General features: G+C 53.7%; 3 protein-coding genes across 5 annotated transcripts in view; 2 read left to right on the forward strand and 1 right to left on the reverse strand.

The window, feature by feature from the left end:
- The window catches only part of TSPEAR (thrombospondin type laminin G domain and EAR repeats), a 134,257-nt gene that overhangs the window by 80,851 nt on the left and 35,457 nt on the right, over positions 1 to 17,949 (reverse strand). The window lies entirely within an intron of this gene.
- On the forward strand, positions 7,452 to 8,041 carry LOC125137311 (keratin-associated protein 10-3-like). Its single transcript, XM_047797960.1, has 2 exons — positions 7,452 to 7,505; positions 7,555 to 8,041. The coding sequence occupies exons 1-2, from the start codon at positions 7,452 to 7,454 to the stop codon at positions 8,020 to 8,022; spliced, it is 522 nt and encodes a 173-aa protein (XP_047653916.1). The 3' UTR covers positions 8,023 to 8,041.
- Positions 16,921 to 17,745, forward strand: LOC125137213 (keratin-associated protein 10-12-like). The gene is made up of 2 exons (XM_047797923.1): positions 16,921 to 17,394; positions 17,482 to 17,745. The coding sequence occupies exons 1-2, from the start codon at positions 16,921 to 16,923 to the stop codon at positions 17,743 to 17,745; spliced, it is 738 nt and encodes a 245-aa protein (XP_047653879.1).

Genomic DNA, 17,949 nt, shown 5'->3' on the forward strand with positions numbered 1-17,949 from the left:
TTTTTCACACATGTTCAGAGGAGCTGTTTCCATGCCACCTGGGTGAGCATCAGCCCTGCCTGATAAACAGATCCGGCTCTGTCCGCACAGTGGACGGAGGGACAGGCTCTGCTGCGTGGAACACACGGGTATCTACACATCTCCCTGTGCTGGGGGAGAAGAGTTCACACTATAAAATCCAAGTGAAAGGAAGCTCCAGAAAAGACAAATCTAACCCAGTCGGGAGGACTCGGGGCGGGAGGGGACAGGCATTCCTGTGAAGGAAGACAAAGGAACTTTGGACACGGGGGAAAGCTGTCGACCTTGCTCATGGTGGGGGTCTCACAGGTGTTTCCCAAAACTCAGCACACAAACTGTAAATGGGGGCGCTACAGCATGTGAGTCAAACCCCAGAAAGTCAACTTCAGGAAGCAGATGAAGAGCACGGCCCCAGGCTTGGACATGCTGCTTGTGTGACGCACCTGTTCCGTGGTGGGCGGGCGGCAGCCACCTCACCATCTCCCCTGGTTGACCACACATCACTAGCAGCGATGGCGAGAGTACCCACACCACAGAAACTGGCCAGTGCAACAGTTCAGGGCGGTCTGTCCTGTGTTCTACAGCAAGCCATTTATCAAACCTTTACCAGCACAAACTGCACAGATACAACGGATAACTCTATTCAGAACATTAATAGGAGGTCCCATCCTGGTTCGGCAGTAATGAACCTTGACTCATATCCGTGAGGATGCAGTTTGATCCCTGGCCTCAGTCTGGGTTAAGGATGCTGCGTTGCTTGGCTGGGTGCAGCCCACAGCTGCAGCTGCTATGTGACCCTAGCCTGGGAGCCTCCATACGACACAGTGTGGCCCTAAAAAGCAAAAAAGAGGAGGAGGAGGAGAATGTATAAAACCCTTCTAAAAATCAATAAGATGAAAAATAAAGCTACTTTTTGTCTTTTTATGGCCATACGGTGTGGATATGAGGTTCCCAGGCTAGAGGTGAGGGAGCTAAGCTGCGGGCCTGCACCACAGCCACAGCAATGCCAGATCCCTAACCCACTGATCGAGCCAAGGATTGAACTTTCATCCTCACGGATACTAGTTGGGTTCTTAACCCACTGAGCCACAACGGGAACTCTGAATAACCTAATTAAAAAAAAAGAAAGAAAGAAAATGACTTGAACAGGCACCTCCCAAAAAGAGACATCTGCATTGCAGCTTTACCACATCGGGATCAAACACGGGCAACCGTTGGTATCACCACCGTTCCCAAAAGGATAAAAATACCTCATTTTATAAAGCACAGAGGGTGACTGAAATCCATAAAATCGACTAGTAAGGGTGTAACTTTCTTTAGAAAGTTGTTATGCCATATAAGCCAAACTAAATCTATGCCTTTCATGTGACCCAGCATTCCGCTCTTGGGCATATACTGAGCAGAAAAGAGCCACCAAAACAAAATGTACAAGATTTTATAGTGACATTATTAATATTAGCTAAAATCTGGAAATAAACCAAATCTCTGCCATCGGGAAAGAGAACGTTCACAATGAATAGTGGGGTCCGTGCAATGATGCTCAGCGCAGCAGCAGAGCAAGGACCCAGGATGCAGGCAGCCACCTGGGTGCTTATCCGCATCGGCGGAGTGAAATACAGCATGAACAAAACAGCAGGTGGAGCAGACAAAACGCATCAATGGGGAAAGAAGTGGAGCTGTGACTCCTCCTGGGCGCCGCTGGGTACCTGAGAAACAGCGCAAGGGAACAGCTAGAATTCTGGAGGTGTTTGGCATCTTTGGCAAAATACTCCGCAGGAACTTCCAATCCAGAGATTATGCCTAGCCAAACTATCCGTCGGGTATAAGGGCAGAATAAGGCGCTTGTCGTTATGCTGTGCTCAAACTCTAGTCTTCCAGGCACCCGTTTTCAGAAAGCTGCTGGAGGGCATGCTCCAGCAAAAGGAGGGCACAGCCCAGAAAGAAAAAGCCATGGTGTTTGGGAAATAGATCCATGACGGGAGAGCGGTGGGAAAATCCAAGGAGAGGAAATAGCGAAGGGAGAGAATAGCCAACAGATAAGAGGTGTGTCCAAAATAAACGAAGCTGATAGATCGCCTGGACCTCTGAACCTCGTGAGTGAGCTTGGGATGAATTAGTCAGAGAGCATGAGGGTGGTTGATTGATAGATACCCAGAAAAAATAAGCAACTAAGCACAAGAAGCAATTATGAACTCTAAGAAATGAAAAACAAACAAGCAAAGCCGAAACATGTATAAATAAGGAAATTAAATCTGGTTTCACTACCTAGTCTTGATGACAGAAAACGCTCACTTGATTAGAGCAACACAGATTTTGAACATGAATTTAACCAAACCATGGGCATCACTGTCTCTGAGGATGGAAAGAGGGGACTTTTTCTTGGGTTGGTGGAAAACAAGAGGAAGGCTCTCTTCCGCAATGGGAAATCAGACCACGTCTAAAGCTGGAAACGCAAGGAAAAACACAATATGCATGGAATTTAGTAGTTAGGAGATAAATAGGAGAACTAAAAGCGGTGCCTGGGATGGACACTGGGAGACACGCTCACCCAGAAGACCTGAGGACACCCTGCTGGAGCCTGCAGGTGGAGCAGGTGAGGGGGCACCCATTGCTCATGGCAGGAGGGCCTGGGATGCAAGCGGAGCACCTGCAGGCGCAAGACATCCTGAGACTAGAATCCCCATGGAAGATACAGAGCAAAGAAGAGATGCACAAGAGGAGCTGAGGTTTTACAGACGAACCCAACCCAAGAGCCCTTCTGCATCTCAGCCTTGGCTTTCAGACACCAACCACCAGCCACCAAAGGTCTTGGGGCAGTGTTACAACATCTCACAGTAAACAAACCAGTAAGCTTTGTCTGGGGACAAACTCAGCAATAACAAGGAAGAGGACTGTTGAGACTCGAATGGGTGCACGGCACCCCAGGAGGGATATAAAAGCCCGATGCCCAGACACCTCGTCACTCACCTGCCACTCACATCCCCCACCCAGCTCACCCCCACCAGCACAAAACCCCGACATGGTCGATGCCTGCGGCTCCAGGACCTGTGTTATAGCTGCGTCCACCCTGGTCTGTCTGCTCCAGTGAACCGGAGCTATGGCAGCCGGGTCTGCTCACCCAGTGCCTGCACCGGCTCCTCCTGGCAGGTGGACAATTGCCAGGAGACGTGCTGCGAGCCCCCCTGCTGCAGCCCGCCCCCCGCCTGGCCCTCGTCTGCACCCCAGTGAGCTGTGTGTCCAGCCCCTGCCTGTTAGGCTGCACCAGCTCCTGCTGCCAGCAGTCTAGCTGCCAGCCATCCTGCTGTACCTCCTCCCCCTGCCAGCCGGCCTGCTGTGTGCCCGTCTGCTGCACGTCCGTGTGCTGCACGCCTGTGTGCTGCGAGGCCTCCCCCTGCTCGGCCGCCTGTGCTGCAGCCCGCCCCTGCCCGCTCCCCTCGTCCTGCTGCAGACCCTCGTCCTCCGTGTCCCTCCTCTGCCGGCCCGTGTGCCGCCCCGACTGCCGCGTGCCCATCTCCTCCTGCGGGGCCCCCCTCCTCCTGCTGCCAGCCCAGCTGCTGCCGCCCGCCTCCTGCGTGTCCCTGCTCTGCCGCCCCGCGTGCTTCCGCCCCGCCTGCTGCGTGCCCGCCTCGGCCTGCGAGTCCTGCTGCTGACCGGGCCGGGCCAGCCGGGCTCAGGTCCCCCCCCGTGACCTGTCCTCCCAGCCTCTCCTCAGTCCTGATCAGGGTCAGGTGGCTGTCCCCACTCAGGACAGGGTCCCCTCATGTCCCCACTATCCTGACCTGACCTCTGAGCCCTGCTCCCAGGGCTCCTGCCTCCCAGGAGGTGCCGCCACCCGCCCCTGGGGTCCCCTCCCCTCCCTCTCCGTTCCTCTGCCCGGTCCCTCGGCCTGGACTTCCCACCTGCCAGCACCTCCTTCGGGCACCTGGAGAAATAAACTCTCTTTTCACCTGACCCGCTTCCTTCCACCTTCACTGGGGGGCAAACAGGGTTTTTATCTGACTCTGGTCTCCAGCAGCTGTGGGTGGTCTGGGTGTGTGGACTGAGAGGTAGAAACAGTATCAGGAAGGCGGGTCGCAGGTGCCCAGGCCCCCAGGCCCCAGGCCCTGCAGTGCCCCGAGGGCCCCTATCTGGGAGGTCTGGGAGTGGGGGACACAGGAGTCCCAGCTGCAGGGCCTCTCTGGGACCTGGAGAACCCAGCGTGGCCTCCACGTACCAAGTGCCAAGGACCACAGCCCACCTGACGACGTGGTACCAGGCGGCCCTCCTGCCAGACAAGGACGGAGACAGCAAGGATGGTCCCATGGGGGCCTGGCCAGTCTGCGCCCCGGCCCCGCCCCCACCCCCTGCTCATCCTCGGGGCTTTACACAGGGGACCTGTGCTCTCTGGGCCCTCCCTCCACCTCCCCAAGGTCATCAGAGAGCCTGGAGTTGGCAAGCGACTCGTGCTGAAATGCAGGGCCCTTGGGCCCTGTGGCCCCACCCCGAGGCCCCCATCGTTTCACCCCCGCCTCCCCACCCTCAGACGGATCCCCGGCGCATGGCTGCGTTAGCTGGTGCCCCTCCCCTGACCTGAGGCTCGGGGTGGTCTCCAGCCTTTAGCCAGTGCCCTAGGGCTCCCCTGCTCCCCTGGGGCTTCCTGGCCATCGGGGGCCCTGCTCGGTGTCACGCTGGGGCTGCCTGAGCACAGGTGGGGCTGGGAGGAGATCCCAGGGGAGTGGGGACAGTGGCAGGAGGGTGGGACTTCCCTGAAAGAGGCCACCCCTCCAATGGGCTCACAGAGTCTGCTGAGGTATGTGGGGCGAGGGTCACAGGAGCTCAGAGCCTCCCTGGCGGACCCCGGGCCAGGCTGGGACCGGGGGCCCCAGGCCACAGAGAGTGCAGCTCCTCGCTCTGGCCCTGGTCCTCAGAGTCTCAATCTGTCCACACAGCAGAAGCACCCCCCCCCCCCACCGCCCCAGCCTGACATCCCACTGCGTCTCAGCTTTCCCAGCACCCCTGCCACTGGCCCGTGGCTCCTACACGCCCTGTGTTACCCAGTGCCCTTAACCCCGCAGCTTCCCTGCCTGTCCATCCTTCCCGGCCACTCAGCCAAATGCCAGCCAGCTGGGGCCTTCTGTGTAGACGAGCCCTGCTGCCGCCATGGACGACCTGTCTCTGCCAACCCGTGCCCTTCTAGAATCCCAAACCGTGGGGGTGGCCTCAAGTGTTGGCTCCCGTCAGGGCTGTGGCTGGCGGGGGCTTGGGGACACTGAGCTCGGCCCTCTGCCCTAGGACTGGGTGGGCCTGTGGGGTCCCACCTGACCCACACGAGGTTAGCGGTGGGGTTATCACCAGACTGCCTCGAGCCGGCGGAAGAGCCAGGAGCAGCGGTTAAAGCAAACGAAACACGGAAAATGCACCTGAGGGCACAGAGGGAAAACCCATGACCCAAGAACGGCAGAGGAACAAGTGGAAACGCAAACCCGAACTGACACAGGAGAGGCTCGGCTGCGAAAAGCAAACCGAGGAGGAAGGCCCGAGAGGAAATGCTGGCGAACTGTCAGTCCACCCTAACCCTAACCTGAACCCTACCTTAACCCTAACCCGAACCCTAACCGGTACCCGAACCCGAACCCGAACCCTACCCTAACCCGAACCCGAACCCTAACCCGAACCCTAACCCTAAACCGGAACCGCCTTGAAACCCAGGAAAGGCTCAGCTCCACCAGAAATCAGGGCCGTCCTCACCCGTCGCCCAGCACGAGTGGAAAAGTCTGACCACGCGGCGGGCAGGCGCCTGGCGGACTGGGGCTCGCTGTGCCCGGGGCGCTGGGACAGGCCCCTGAGAAGCCCTCCTGGCCTCCGGCCCGGCGGGTCTGGAGTGTGGAAACGTGGGAGCCGCGCTGTCCGCACCCACGACACCTAGAAACCAGCTGAACGTCTGCGACGAGAGGACAGCGAGCACGTGGGCACCACGTTGGGCACAGCCGTGCCTGTGGGCACAGGAGCCACCCCAGGAGAAAATGTCCCTGACGAAAGGGTCCAATGCAAAGCAGCCCCCCTGCTCCCGAGGCAGCTCGTGTAAAGAGGGGGTGCGGGTGTCGCCTCATGGGACACTTTCCAAAGACACGGATGGGGGTGTTCTTGTAATTTTACTGTGGAATTAATTACACCCAGGATTCCACCACCCTGATTAATCAGGCATCATTAATTATTCCAACTACGTCTGAAAATCTTCAAAGATAGGAGAGTTTTAAAAACCTCGCCAGCTGCTGGCATCTGCTCACCTGCTCTCCCTCCCTCCCCCTCCCATCCCCCCTCCCTCCCCTCTCCCCCTCCCCTCCCCACTCCGTCCTCCCCCTCCCCCCCTCCCCCTCCCCTTCCCCTCCCCTGTCCCTCTCCCTCCCTTCCCCTCTGCCCTCTCCTCCTCTTCCCCCTCCCCCCTCCCTCTCTCTCTCCATTTGTTTCTGCTGAGCCTTAAGTGTTGTGACCCCACTGGGCCCTTCGCCCTTGAACCCCCCTCAGGTGTCTCCTGAACAGAAGGAGGTTCTCCCACATGCTCCCAACACACCCTCCTGCCCATGGATGACAATATTATAAAAACGGTGGTGTCATTAAACCATGGGTTATATTCAAATTTCCCCAAATGTCCCCATAATGTCTTTTGTGGTCCCCTCCCCGCCCCAGAATCAGACCTGGTCTGCGCATTCGTCTCCTTGGTTCTTGGCTGTCACCTCATCTGGAATAGCCCCTGCAGCCCCGGTGGCGGGCGTCTCAGACTCTCCAAAAATGCCCGTGTGTGAGGCAGGCTGGGCAGGGATGTGGCCGGGGGACACAAAGCCATGACTGCGGCATGCCCGAGCCACAGAGCCGGCTGCCCGCCGCGGCACTGACTCGCGGATTACGCAGGGGAAAGTGCCCCCAGGGACAGAGGGGCAGCACCTTGGCCAGGTGGGCAGGAGCTGGGGCACCGTCCAACAGCCACGCCTCCGGATCAGGTTTGTAGTGGCCTCCAGGCCCAGACCTGCTGCCCCTGCTCCACCTCTACTCTGGCTCCCAGCTCTGGGCTGGTCCTCCTGCCCACCCCACCCCCGCACCCCTGCCCTCCAACCCAGATCCCTCCAGACTCAGCCCGGCTGCAACCCCTCCAGCCCCAATTCCAGGATCCACGAGGTCACACATCACCTCGTTTGTCAGGTCCCAAGGCCCCTCCCTGCCCACCCTGTGTTTCCTGTTCATCCTGCGGCTCAGGGCCCAGGGCCACCCAACAGTACGCTACCTCAGGCGGCATTGGGACCTGCCCCCACACAAGGAAGGGGACCGGGGAGCCTCCTACAGGGGCAACACGCACGCCCAGGAGGAGTATAAAAGCCACAGCCTGAGCACCTCACACACACACACACACACACACACTCACACACACTCACACCTCCTCTAGCCCTGCCGCCCCCACCATGGCCGCCTCCACCCTGTCCGCCTGCTCCAGCAACCTGAGCTACGGCAGCCACGTCTGCCTGCCCGGTTCCCTGTCACTCCTGCACCGGCTCCTCCTGGCAGTGGGACGACTGTCCAGAGAGCTGCTGCGAGCCCCCCTGCTGCGCCCCCAGCGGCTGCACCCCCGCGCCCCGCCTGGCCCTCGTCTGCACCCCGGCGAGCTGTGAGCCCAGCCCCTGCCTGTCAGGCTGCACCAGCTCCTGCACCTCCTCCCCCTGCCAGCCGGCCTGCTGTGTGCCCATCTGCTGCAGGCCCGTCTGCTGCGAGGCCTGCCCCTGCTCGGCCGCCTCGTGCTGCCAGCCCAGCCCCTGCCCCTCGTCCTGCTGCAGACCCTCGTCCTCCGTGTCTCTCCTCTGCCGGCCCGTGTGCCGCCCCGCCCGCTGCATGCCCGTCTCCTCCTGCGGGGCCCCCGCCTCCTGCTGCCAGCCCAGCTGCTGCCGCCCGGCCTCCTGCGTGTCCCTGCTCTGCCGCCCCACGTGCTCCCGCCCCGCCTGCTGCGTGCCCGCCTCGGCCTGCGAGTCCTGCTGCTGACCGGGCCCGTCCCCCCGGGGCCAGCCGTCTCCAGGGATCCTCCATCAGACCCTTGAAGCCCCTGACCGCCTGGCTTCTCGCTGATCCCACCCAGGTCTCACTCAGCACAGAGGAAAGACCGGCCCCCTCCCCAGGCCAGACCAGGGGCCTGACCCGCTCACTGAGCTCCTCTCCTGACCTTGGCCCGCAGGTGCCCTGGCTGCTCCACAGCTGCTTCCCTCACCCCTGGCCATGGCCTCCCTGGTCACCGTGGGCCCTCCTGACCCTGGTCCTGCACAAAGCAGTGTCACTGTCCACCTCTGAGCACCAATAAAAGCTCTGCTCCCCTCACTGGTTCTCGAGCCAACCACACACAGCTGGGGTGGGAGGGCAGCTGTGAGCCCGGGACCCTCCATCTATGCCTATATTTGGGGACTGGGGCAGCTCTTGCCCCTGACACCTGGACGCTGCTCTCTACCTTGTACTGTCACTGTGCTGCTGGCTGACACCCTTGGCCCTGCTGGGTTCCCGAAGCTTTGCTCTCGGGATGTCCTGTAGGCACCTCCTGGGCTCAGATCCAGGCCCCCCAACTCCCTGTGGAAGGGGCAGCCCTTCCTGCGGCACAGGACTGGCTATCCCACGGCAGCCAGAGTCCAGCAGTGCCGGGAGGAGGGACCAGGGGAGACCCCAGCAGTGGGCCAGCCCAGCGTCCAGACAGTGCCCTCAGGTAGCTGGGCATCCTGACTCACGCACGCATTCACAGACACCAGGATGCCCTGGGCTCCAGCACATGCCAATGAGCCAGCTTCGGGGATGCAGAGGATGAGAAGATGCAGGCTCTGGAGCCCCCGCCTGCTGGGCTGGGCTAGTGGGGAGCAGGTGGGAAAGGCCACACCAAGCCCTGGACAGTGTGAGCACGTGTCAGAACACGGCCAGGAGACAAGTGGGAACATGCGTGGCTGATGGCGCCAGATGCCATGTCACACACACCTAAGCAAATCTGAGAAGAGGCCCCAGAGCTGGAGCTGCTGAGCAGCAGGTGTGGACACCGGGAGGTGACAGTCCCCACCCTGTGGCAAGAGGTTCTGGGTCTTTATTCCTTAACAACAGTGTGGGAGCTCCCATCGTGGTGCGGTGGTTAATGAATCTGACGAGGAACCATGAGGTTGGGGATTCGATCCTTGGCCTTCACTCCGTGGGTTAAGGATCCTGGCGTTGCTGTGGCTGCGGTACAGGCCAGTGGCTGCAGCTCCGATTAGACCCCTAGCCTGGGAACCTCCATGTGCCGCGGGTGCAGGCCCTAGAAAAGGCACGCACGCGCGCACGCACGTGCGCACACACACACACACACACACCGGCATGGAGTCCCCCCCACCAGGGGCACTCATTTCCCTGTCTCCGGCGGTTACACAAGGAAGAACTTTATGGTTCCTTTGCCCAGGCACAGAGCATCCCGAACCGTGGATCTACCACCGGTGGCTCATTAACAGCAGGCGGACAAGGGTTTAAAGTCTCCCCGGTTCTGACTGTTACAAACCCCAGCATCGCGGGGTCCTCTCCGTGCCTCTGCGTGCTGCTGTATGTTTCAAGGCGCCTGCATTTCTAGACCTGGGGCCGCCAGGTCTGAGTGTTCGCCAATTTGCAATTCTGGAAGATACTGACAAGTGCCCTCCAAAGGGCTTTTCAAAATTGTGCTAAGAGGGACGTCAAGAAAGACAGGGAATAGGCGACTCTGAGGGGCCCCGCCCCCCGCCCCGAAACGCTGAAGAAACTGGCGAAGCTCTCAGAAGCCACCTCATCAGGATTCTGGAAACGCTCAAAGGTTTACGACAACAGCAGGGTGCTCCGCCCAGAGGAAGGTCACTGCAGCAGCAGGAGCGCCTTGTGGCACTTTAGCAGAGCCTCACCCCACCCCGGCCCCGGCCCCAGCTCAGCAGCAGTCTCGAAGACGGAGGCCTGTGTCTGGTCAGGCTCCTGGTGCTGGCGAGAGCAGGGCAGACCTTATTCTGAAAGAAGTATGGTTGTCTGTTTCAATCTGCTAGTGGCTTCTTGAAGGACCCACACATTTCTCGTAACTCAGAACTCTGCGAAGGCAGAAAGGCAGTTGCATGGAGAGTGTCTGTCAACTCGAGCCGTCTCTGTACCTGGGCAAACGGAAGACACCCCCAAAAGCCCAAGACAAAAAGCTGGGAAGTGAGATACTTTGAGGAAGGGGGCTTTCAAATCTTCCACAGATTCCTGGGGGCCTGGAAGACCCCATGAATACTCCTGAGGGGGCACATGTTCAGGAAGGACCCGAGAAAGCCCTACACACTCACCCCTAACTCAACCTCCAGTGCTGAGCAAGCATGAAGGGCAGGTGAAGACAGCTTTGTCAACTGCCCAGCTAAGGACTGGAGGCATTCCCCAACACACAAACAGAGGCCAGCTACAAAGTCTGGAAAAAAATATTTTTTGGCTCCAGTGTTTAAGGAACGCTCTGTCAAATCACCGCTTGATCACTAAACCAATGGAACTGTGACCACACATGACAAAGAGTACAGTCGTTTACAAAACTACTTTGGAAGAGTCACCAAACAAAATAATAAGCCATAATAATCATCAACAACAAACTACAGGGAAGGAGAAAAATCTTATATTCAGAATGACCACATATAACATTGGAAATGTCCAATTTTCAACAAAAATTATGAGTCCCATTCACACTAAAAAAAAAAAAAAAAATTAGGAGAAAATGTTCCTGAAGAAGCCCAGGGATTGAACTTACCAGACAAAGTCTGAAAACAACTCTCTTTTTTTTTGTCTTTTTTTTTAGCTATTTCTTGGGCCACTCCCATGGCATATGGAGGTTCCCAGGCTAGGGGTCTAATCGGAGCTGTAGCTGCCAGCCTACGCCAGAGCCACAGCAACGCGGGATCCGAGCCACGTCTGCAACCTACACCACAGCTCACAGCAACGCCGGATCGTTAACCCACTGAGCAAGGGCAGGGATCGAACCCACAACCTCATGGTTCCTAGTCGGATTCGTCAACCACTGCGCCACGACGGGAACTCCACAACTCTCTTAATGTACTCTAGTATTTAATGGAAACCATGGATAAAGAACAGAGAAGCCAAGAGAACATCTTACCCAATAGAAAACAGCAATAAAGAGACAGAATTTATTTTTAAAAATAAAGAACCAGGAAGAACTTCTGGAGTTGAAAAGTACAATAACTGAAATGAAAATGTCACTAAAGGGACTCAACAGCACATTTGAGGAGGGAGGAGAAAAAATTAGTAAATGTGAAGATAGGGCATTTGAAAGACTCAAGTTTGAGGAGTAGACAGGAAAAAGAATGAAGAAAAATGAACAGAGCTCAAGAGACCTGTGGGACAGCACCAAGTATATTTGAAGAAACAATGGCCAAAACTTCCCAAATTTGAGGAAACGTACGAATCCATATATCCAAGAAGCCAAATGAACTCCAAGTAGAAGACACCCAAAGGGCTCCACACTGAGACACATCATAACCAAGCGATCCAAGGACAAAGACAGAGACAGTCTTAAAAGCAGCAAGAAGATTAATAGCCAATTTCTCATCACTGCGGCCAGAAGCAGTGAGATGACGTACTTAAAGTGCTGGAAGGAAAAACTGTCAACCCAAAAGTCTATGTCCTACAAAAATATCCTTCAAAAATGAAGAAGAAATTAAGACATCTCTAGCTTAAATAAAATGGAAAGAGTTCATTGCTGGCGGACATGCCCTATAAAATGATAATTCATACTGAAATAAAAGGACACTGAACAGAAACTTGAAACTGTGTGAAGAAATAAAGAATACCAGGAAAGGACTTTCTGTCATGGCTCAGCAGTTAGCGAACCCGAATAGCATCCATGAGGACAAAGGTTCAATGCCCTGGCCTTGCTCAGCGGGTCAAGGACCTGGTGTTAGCATGAGCTGTGGTGTAGGTCGCAGTCAGAGCCCAGACCCCACGTTGCTGTGGCTGTGGTGTAGGCCGGAGGCTTCGGCCTGGGAACCTCCATATGCCATGAGCATGGCCCTAAAAAGACAAAAAACAAAGAAAGAAAGAAAGAATGGCAGGAAAAGTGTCAGTTTTGGTAGTCTGTGTTTATGAGAATTTTTCATTACTCTTAGGTTATCCAATTTTTTGTGAGAATAGTTGTTCGTAGTAATCTCATATAATCCTTTTTATTTATGTAAGGTTTGTAACGTAGTTCTTATATCTGATAGTAGCAATTCAGGCCTTTCGTCCTTAGCCAGCCTAGCTAAAGGCTCGTTGGTTTTATTGCTCTTTTCAAAGAATCAACTTTTAGATGTATTGATCGTCTCTCCTTTCTAGTTTCTATTTCATTCATCGGTGTTTGAGTATTTCCTTCCTTCTACTAGTTTTGGGTTTCGTTTTTTAAACTACAACTAAAACTTTAAAGGGTAAAGTCAGGTCATTGCTTTGAAATCTTTCTTCTTTTGGAATGTAAGTGTTGCCAGCTATACATCCCCTCTTGGGACTGTTTTTTGCCGTATCCCGTAAGTATTGGTTTGCTGTGTTTTCATTTACATTCACCTGAAAGTATTTTCTAACTTTCCTTGAGATTTCTTCTTTAACCCATCGATTGGTTAAGCATGTGCTGTTTGTATTTCTGCAGATTTGTGAATTTTCCCATTTTTCTTTTGCTACTGACTTCTAGTTTCTTTCCACTGTGGTCAGAGAAATTGCATGGTTTCAGTCTTTTAAAGTTCGCTGAGATTTGTTTTGTGACCTTACGTATGGGCTAATCTGGAGAATGTTGCTTGTGGCCTTGAGAAGAATGTGCACTCTGTTGCTGAGTGTCCTGCATGTGCCAGATCTAGTTGGTTTACAGTGTTCTTCAAGTTGTCTATCTCATTACTGATCTTTGATCTTGTTATTCTATTCCGTTTTTTATTAATGGAAATAATATTAAAGTCACCAACTATTATTGCAAAACTATAATCATCTCCTCTTCAATTTGTCAGTTTTGCTTTATATATTTCGAGAGTCTATCGCTAGGTGAATACAGGTTTATAATTGTCATATCTTTTTTATTTTTTTTCTTTTGCTTTTTAGGGCTGTAACTGTGGCATATGACAGTTCCCAGGCTAGGGGGTCAAATCAGAGCTGCAGCTGCCAGTCTACACCACAGCCACAGCAACATGGGATCCAAGCTACATCTGCGACCTACACCACAGCTCATAGCAACACTGGATCCTTAACCTACTGAACAAGGCCAGGGATCAAACCAGCTTCCACATGGGCACTGGTCTGGTTTGTTACTGCTAAGCCATGATTTCCATCATATCTTCTTGATATATTAATACTTTCATCAACATTTAATTTCCTTATGTGTTCCTTACTATAATTTTTGACTCAAAGTCCATTTTTTCTAATTTTATTATTGCCACCCATCTCTCTTTTGGTTACTATTTGCATGAACTATCTTTTTTCATCCTTTCACTTTCAATTTATTAGTATCTTTGGACCTAAAGTGAGTGAACTGACTCAGTAAGAAATAGGCAAGCTGAATATACATAAAACAAGGAACAAGATCAAATCAGTAACCAAAACCCTGTCCCCAAAGAAAATCCCAGGACCATTGATTCAGTGCTGAATACTACCAGACATTTGTAGAACAATCCTCACAAATCTTTCTCATCTCTTCTCAAATCAGAGCCAGACAAAGACAAAAACAAACAAACAAACAAACCCTACAGACTGACATTCCTTAAATAGATTTTTAAAACTTCAAAAAAAAAAAATCCAGAAGCATATTAAAAGGGTTATACACCACAACCAAGTGAGGTTTATCCAAAGAATACAAGAGTGGTTCAACATTTGAAAAACAATCAATAAAATGCACCATATAAATAAAATTCAGTGGGGGAAAAATCACGCAATCATCTCAGTGCATACAGGAAAAGAGTTTGACAAAAACCAACACTCTTTCATGATAGAAATACCCAGCCAGCAAAGAGTAGAAGGAATCATTCTCAACACACTAGAAGGCATTATGAAAAGCCCACAGCTAACATGATGCTCAATGGTGAAAGACCGAAAACGTCCCCCTTACAATCGGGAACACGACAAGGATGCACATTTTCATCACTTGTATTCAGCGTTGTCCTGGAAGTGCTAGCTAGAGAAAATGGGCAAGAAAAAGAAATAAAAGATACCCAAATCAGAAAGGAAGAAATAAAACTTAGCCCAGAGACACAGCAATCAAAAAGTGGTACAAGGATGACGATGGACGTATAGATCAATGGAATAAAACTGAGATTCTAGAAATAAAACCATACATCTATAGTCCATTGATTTTCAACAAGAATATCAAGACCATTCAATGGGGAAAGAATAGTCTCTTCAATAACTGATGCTGGGACAGCTGATAGGCACACGCAAAAGAATGAAGTTGAGCTCTATCTCACAGCATGTACAAAAACTAACTCAAAATGCATCAAAGATCTAAATATAAGATAAAACTACGACCCTTAGAAGAAAACATATGGGTAAGTCTCTGTGACCTTAGATTTGGCCATGCTTTCTTAGCTATGACACCAAAAGTATAAGCAACAAAAGGGAAAAAAAAAGGATAAATTTGACTTCATTAAAATTAAAAAGTTTTGTATATTGAAGTACATGATCAAGAAAATGAAAAGGCAACCCATCAGAATGGAAGAAAATATTTCATCATAATTCTGATAAGGGTCTAGTATTCAGAAAACATAAAGAACTCCTACAACTCAACAACTAAAAGACAAACAACTCAACTAAAAACAGGTAAAGCACTTTGATAGACAGTTTGTATATCTCCAAAGAAGATACACAAACGGCCAATAAGCACATGAAAGGAAGTGCAATATTACTGGTCATTATGGAAATGCAAAAACAAAACCTAAACAGGATGCCACTTCCCCCCCAACTACGGGTGGCTACAGTTTAAAAACAAAAACAAAAACAAAAAACAGAAGTCAGTGAGTATGTGGAGAAATTGGAATCCTCATTCAAGGCTGGTGAGAACGTAAAATGGTGCAGCTGCTATAGAAAACTGTCTGGCAGTTCCTCAAAATGTTACACATAGAGTAACACATGATGTGGCAATTCCATTCCTATGCATACTCCCAAGAGAATCAAAAAGAGGTGTTCAAACAAAAACTTGTGTAAAATGTTTAAAGCAGCTTTATTCACATTAGCCAAAAGGTGGAAATGACACAAATGTCCATCAACTGATAAATGGGTAAATAAAATGGGGTCCATCCATACGAGGGAATATTAGCCGTACACAGGCATGAAGCACTGCTACATGCTACCATGTAGATGAACCTTGAAAACATCAGGCTGAGTGAAAGACCCAGGTGCAAAACGCTATATATTACATGATCCCACCTACATGAAATGTGCACAACAGGCAAAGTCATAGAGACAGAAAGCAGGCCAGTGATTGACAGGGGCTGGGAGGGATTGCTCAACAGTATAGGATTCCCTTTTAGAGCGATGGAATGTTCTGGAACTAGTAGCAGCGGTCAAGGTTCAGTACATGTGACTGTACTACATGTCACTGAATTGTACACTTGAAATTGGATAAAATCATAAATGTTACATTATTTGTTATCACAATAAAAGAGAGTCACGCCTGCTAAGGGTTCTAAGGGTGAGGGCCCCATGCCCAACAGCACTAGAAATGACCTGCCCTGTCAATTTTGGTTTGTCTTACAGGTGGGACATTTATGTTTTAATTTGGAAAACAATCTATTGAGATCAAGTAGCTTTTCATGGGATTATTGGAAATTTGAATGTTTTGAATGTTGCTTGATTCTTTTATATCTTACATTGTTTTTGTTTAAGGACTTTAAAATGTTCCTATTAACCTTTTGGCTATCGTGCAAATTGCAAATATTTTCTGGCAGTTCAATCTCTTCAGTTTGCATAAGAAAGATTTCCTCTGGGTTTTGACTGAAATGTCATCAGTGAAGGATTGTCCTCCAGCTTCTCTTACCACTCTCACCCCACTGGTCTCTAGATTAAATCCCGACTGGGCAGCATGTCCGTCTGTGCCTGGCCCCACCTGGGTACCAGGAAAACCAGCCCCAGGACTGCTGCCTGCCCTGGCTGTCTGGCAGGTGGCTCTTTCCGCAGCTTCTCCTACCACCCTCACCCCCCACCATCTCTAGATTAAATCCTGACCCAGGACCCGCCTCTGCCAGCACAGCTGAGCGTGGGCTACAGGGAGCAAGGTTTAGCACTCAAAGCTGAGACTGAATCTGGTCCATCTATGCAGCCAAGGAGCCCTGGCCTCACCGGAATGTGCACGCTCCTTCTTAGGGGAGAGAAGGTCCTTCCCTGAGCTCAGACCTCATGCTCCTGGCTGACCAGGGCCCACAGGGAGTGCAGAGCCCGCCAGCGAGAGCCTGTCCTCATGCCATCTTTTCCCCCAAACGGGCACCTTCCTCCACTGTTGCCCCAGTCACAGCCAGCCAGCTGTCCCAGGTGAGGCCCCGCACGGTCTGGACCCACACAGACCATGTCCCTGTGGGCCGGGAGCTGTTACGAGCTACCCTGGCATCGTGACCTGCCCGGGAGGAGCCATGGGGTCAGCCCCTGGGAGGCTGCGTGCTTCCTCTGGGTGTCCTGCGGGGCCGGACTCAGGCCGGGGCCGGGCACACTGCCAGCACTGACCAAGTTTTATGAGCTGATCGAGGCCATCTCGTGACAGTGGAACTGGCACTGAGTGTCCTCACAGAGCACCAGGTCAACCAGGAAGGGGGTGCGGGGAGCCTCCTACGGGGACGACACACATGCCCAGGAGGGGTATAAAAGCCACAGCCTGAGCACCACTCACACACACACTCACACTCACCCACACTCACACACACTCACACCTCCTCCAGCTCCACCGCCCCCACCATGGCCGCCTCCACCCTGTCCGCCTGCTCCAGCGACCTGAGCTACGGCAGCCACATCCGCCTGCCCGGTCCCTGTCACCCCTGCACCGGCTCCTCCTGGCAGTGGGACGACTGTCCAGAGAGCTGCTGCGAGCCCCCCTGCTGCGCCCCCAGCGGCCGCACCCCCGCGCCCCGCCTGGCCCTCATCTGCACCCCAGCGAGCTCTGAGCCCAGCCCCTGCCTGTCAGGCTGCACCAGCTCCTGCACCTCCTCCCCCTGCCAGCACGCCTGCTGTGTGCCCGTCTGCTGCAGGCCCGTCTGCTGCAGGCCCGTCTGTTGCACACCTGCGTGCTGTGAGGCCTCCCCGTGCTCAGACTCCTGCTGCCAGCAGTCGAGCTGCCAGCCGTCCTGCTGCACCTCCTCCCCCTGCCAGCAGGCCTGCTGTGTGCCTGTCTGCTGCAGGCCCGTCTGTTGCACACCTGTCTGCTGCAGGCCCGTCTGTTGCACACCCATCTGCTGCAGGCCCGTCTGTTGCACTCCTGTCTGTTGCACGCCCGTGTGCTGCACGCCCGTGTGCCGCGAGGCCTCCCCCTGCTCGGCCGCCTCGTGCTGCCAGCCCAGCCCCTGCCCCTCGTCCTGCTGCAGACCCTCGTCCTCCGTGTCCCTGCTCTGCCGGCCCGTGTGCCGCCCCGCCTGCTGCGTGCCCGTCTCCTCCTGCGGGGCCCCCGCCTCCTCCTGCCAGCCCAGCTGCTGCCGCCCGGCCTCCTGCGTGTCCCTGCTCTGCCGCCCCGCGTGCTCCCGCCCCGCCTGCTGCGTGCCCGCCTCGGCCTGCGAGTCCCGCTGCTGAGCCTTCCTGGTCTCACCCAGGACCCCTTCCCCAGCAGGACCAGCCTCCTGGGCAGCCGCACCCTCTCTGGCTTTCACAGCCACGGGGGCAGGACGTCAGTCCCTCTTCCGCGTCCCGCCCCTCATCTCAAGGACCCGAGCTGCTCACTAAGTCCTTCCTGACGCTGGCTGCTCAGCGGTGCCGCAGCAGAGGGACCACACCTCC

Source organism: Phacochoerus africanus, chromosome 1 (genome assembly GCF_016906955.1).
Source record: "Phacochoerus africanus isolate WHEZ1 chromosome 1, ROS_Pafr_v1, whole genome shotgun sequence".
Lineage (NCBI taxonomy): Eukaryota > Metazoa > Chordata > Mammalia > Artiodactyla > Suidae > Phacochoerus > Phacochoerus africanus.

Excerpts from the sequence above, each read along its gene's own strand:
- LOC125137311 (XM_047797960.1), top strand. The coding sequence starts at position 7,452 with ATGGCCGCCTCCACCCTGTCCGCCTGCTCCAGCAACCTGAGCTACGGC. Across the intron at positions 7,506-7,554 it reads ACCTGAGCTACGGCAGCCAC|TGGGACGACTGTCCAGAGAG; the intron begins GTCTGCCTGCCC and ends TCCTCCTGGCAG.
- LOC125137213 (XM_047797923.1), top strand. The coding sequence starts at position 16,921 with ATGGCCGCCTCCACCCTGTCCGCCTGCTCCAGCGACCTGAGCTACGGC. Across the intron at positions 17,395-17,481 it reads CACCTGTCTGCTGCAGGCCC|GCCTCCCCCTGCTCGGCCGC; the intron begins GTCTGTTGCACA and ends GTGTGCCGCGAG.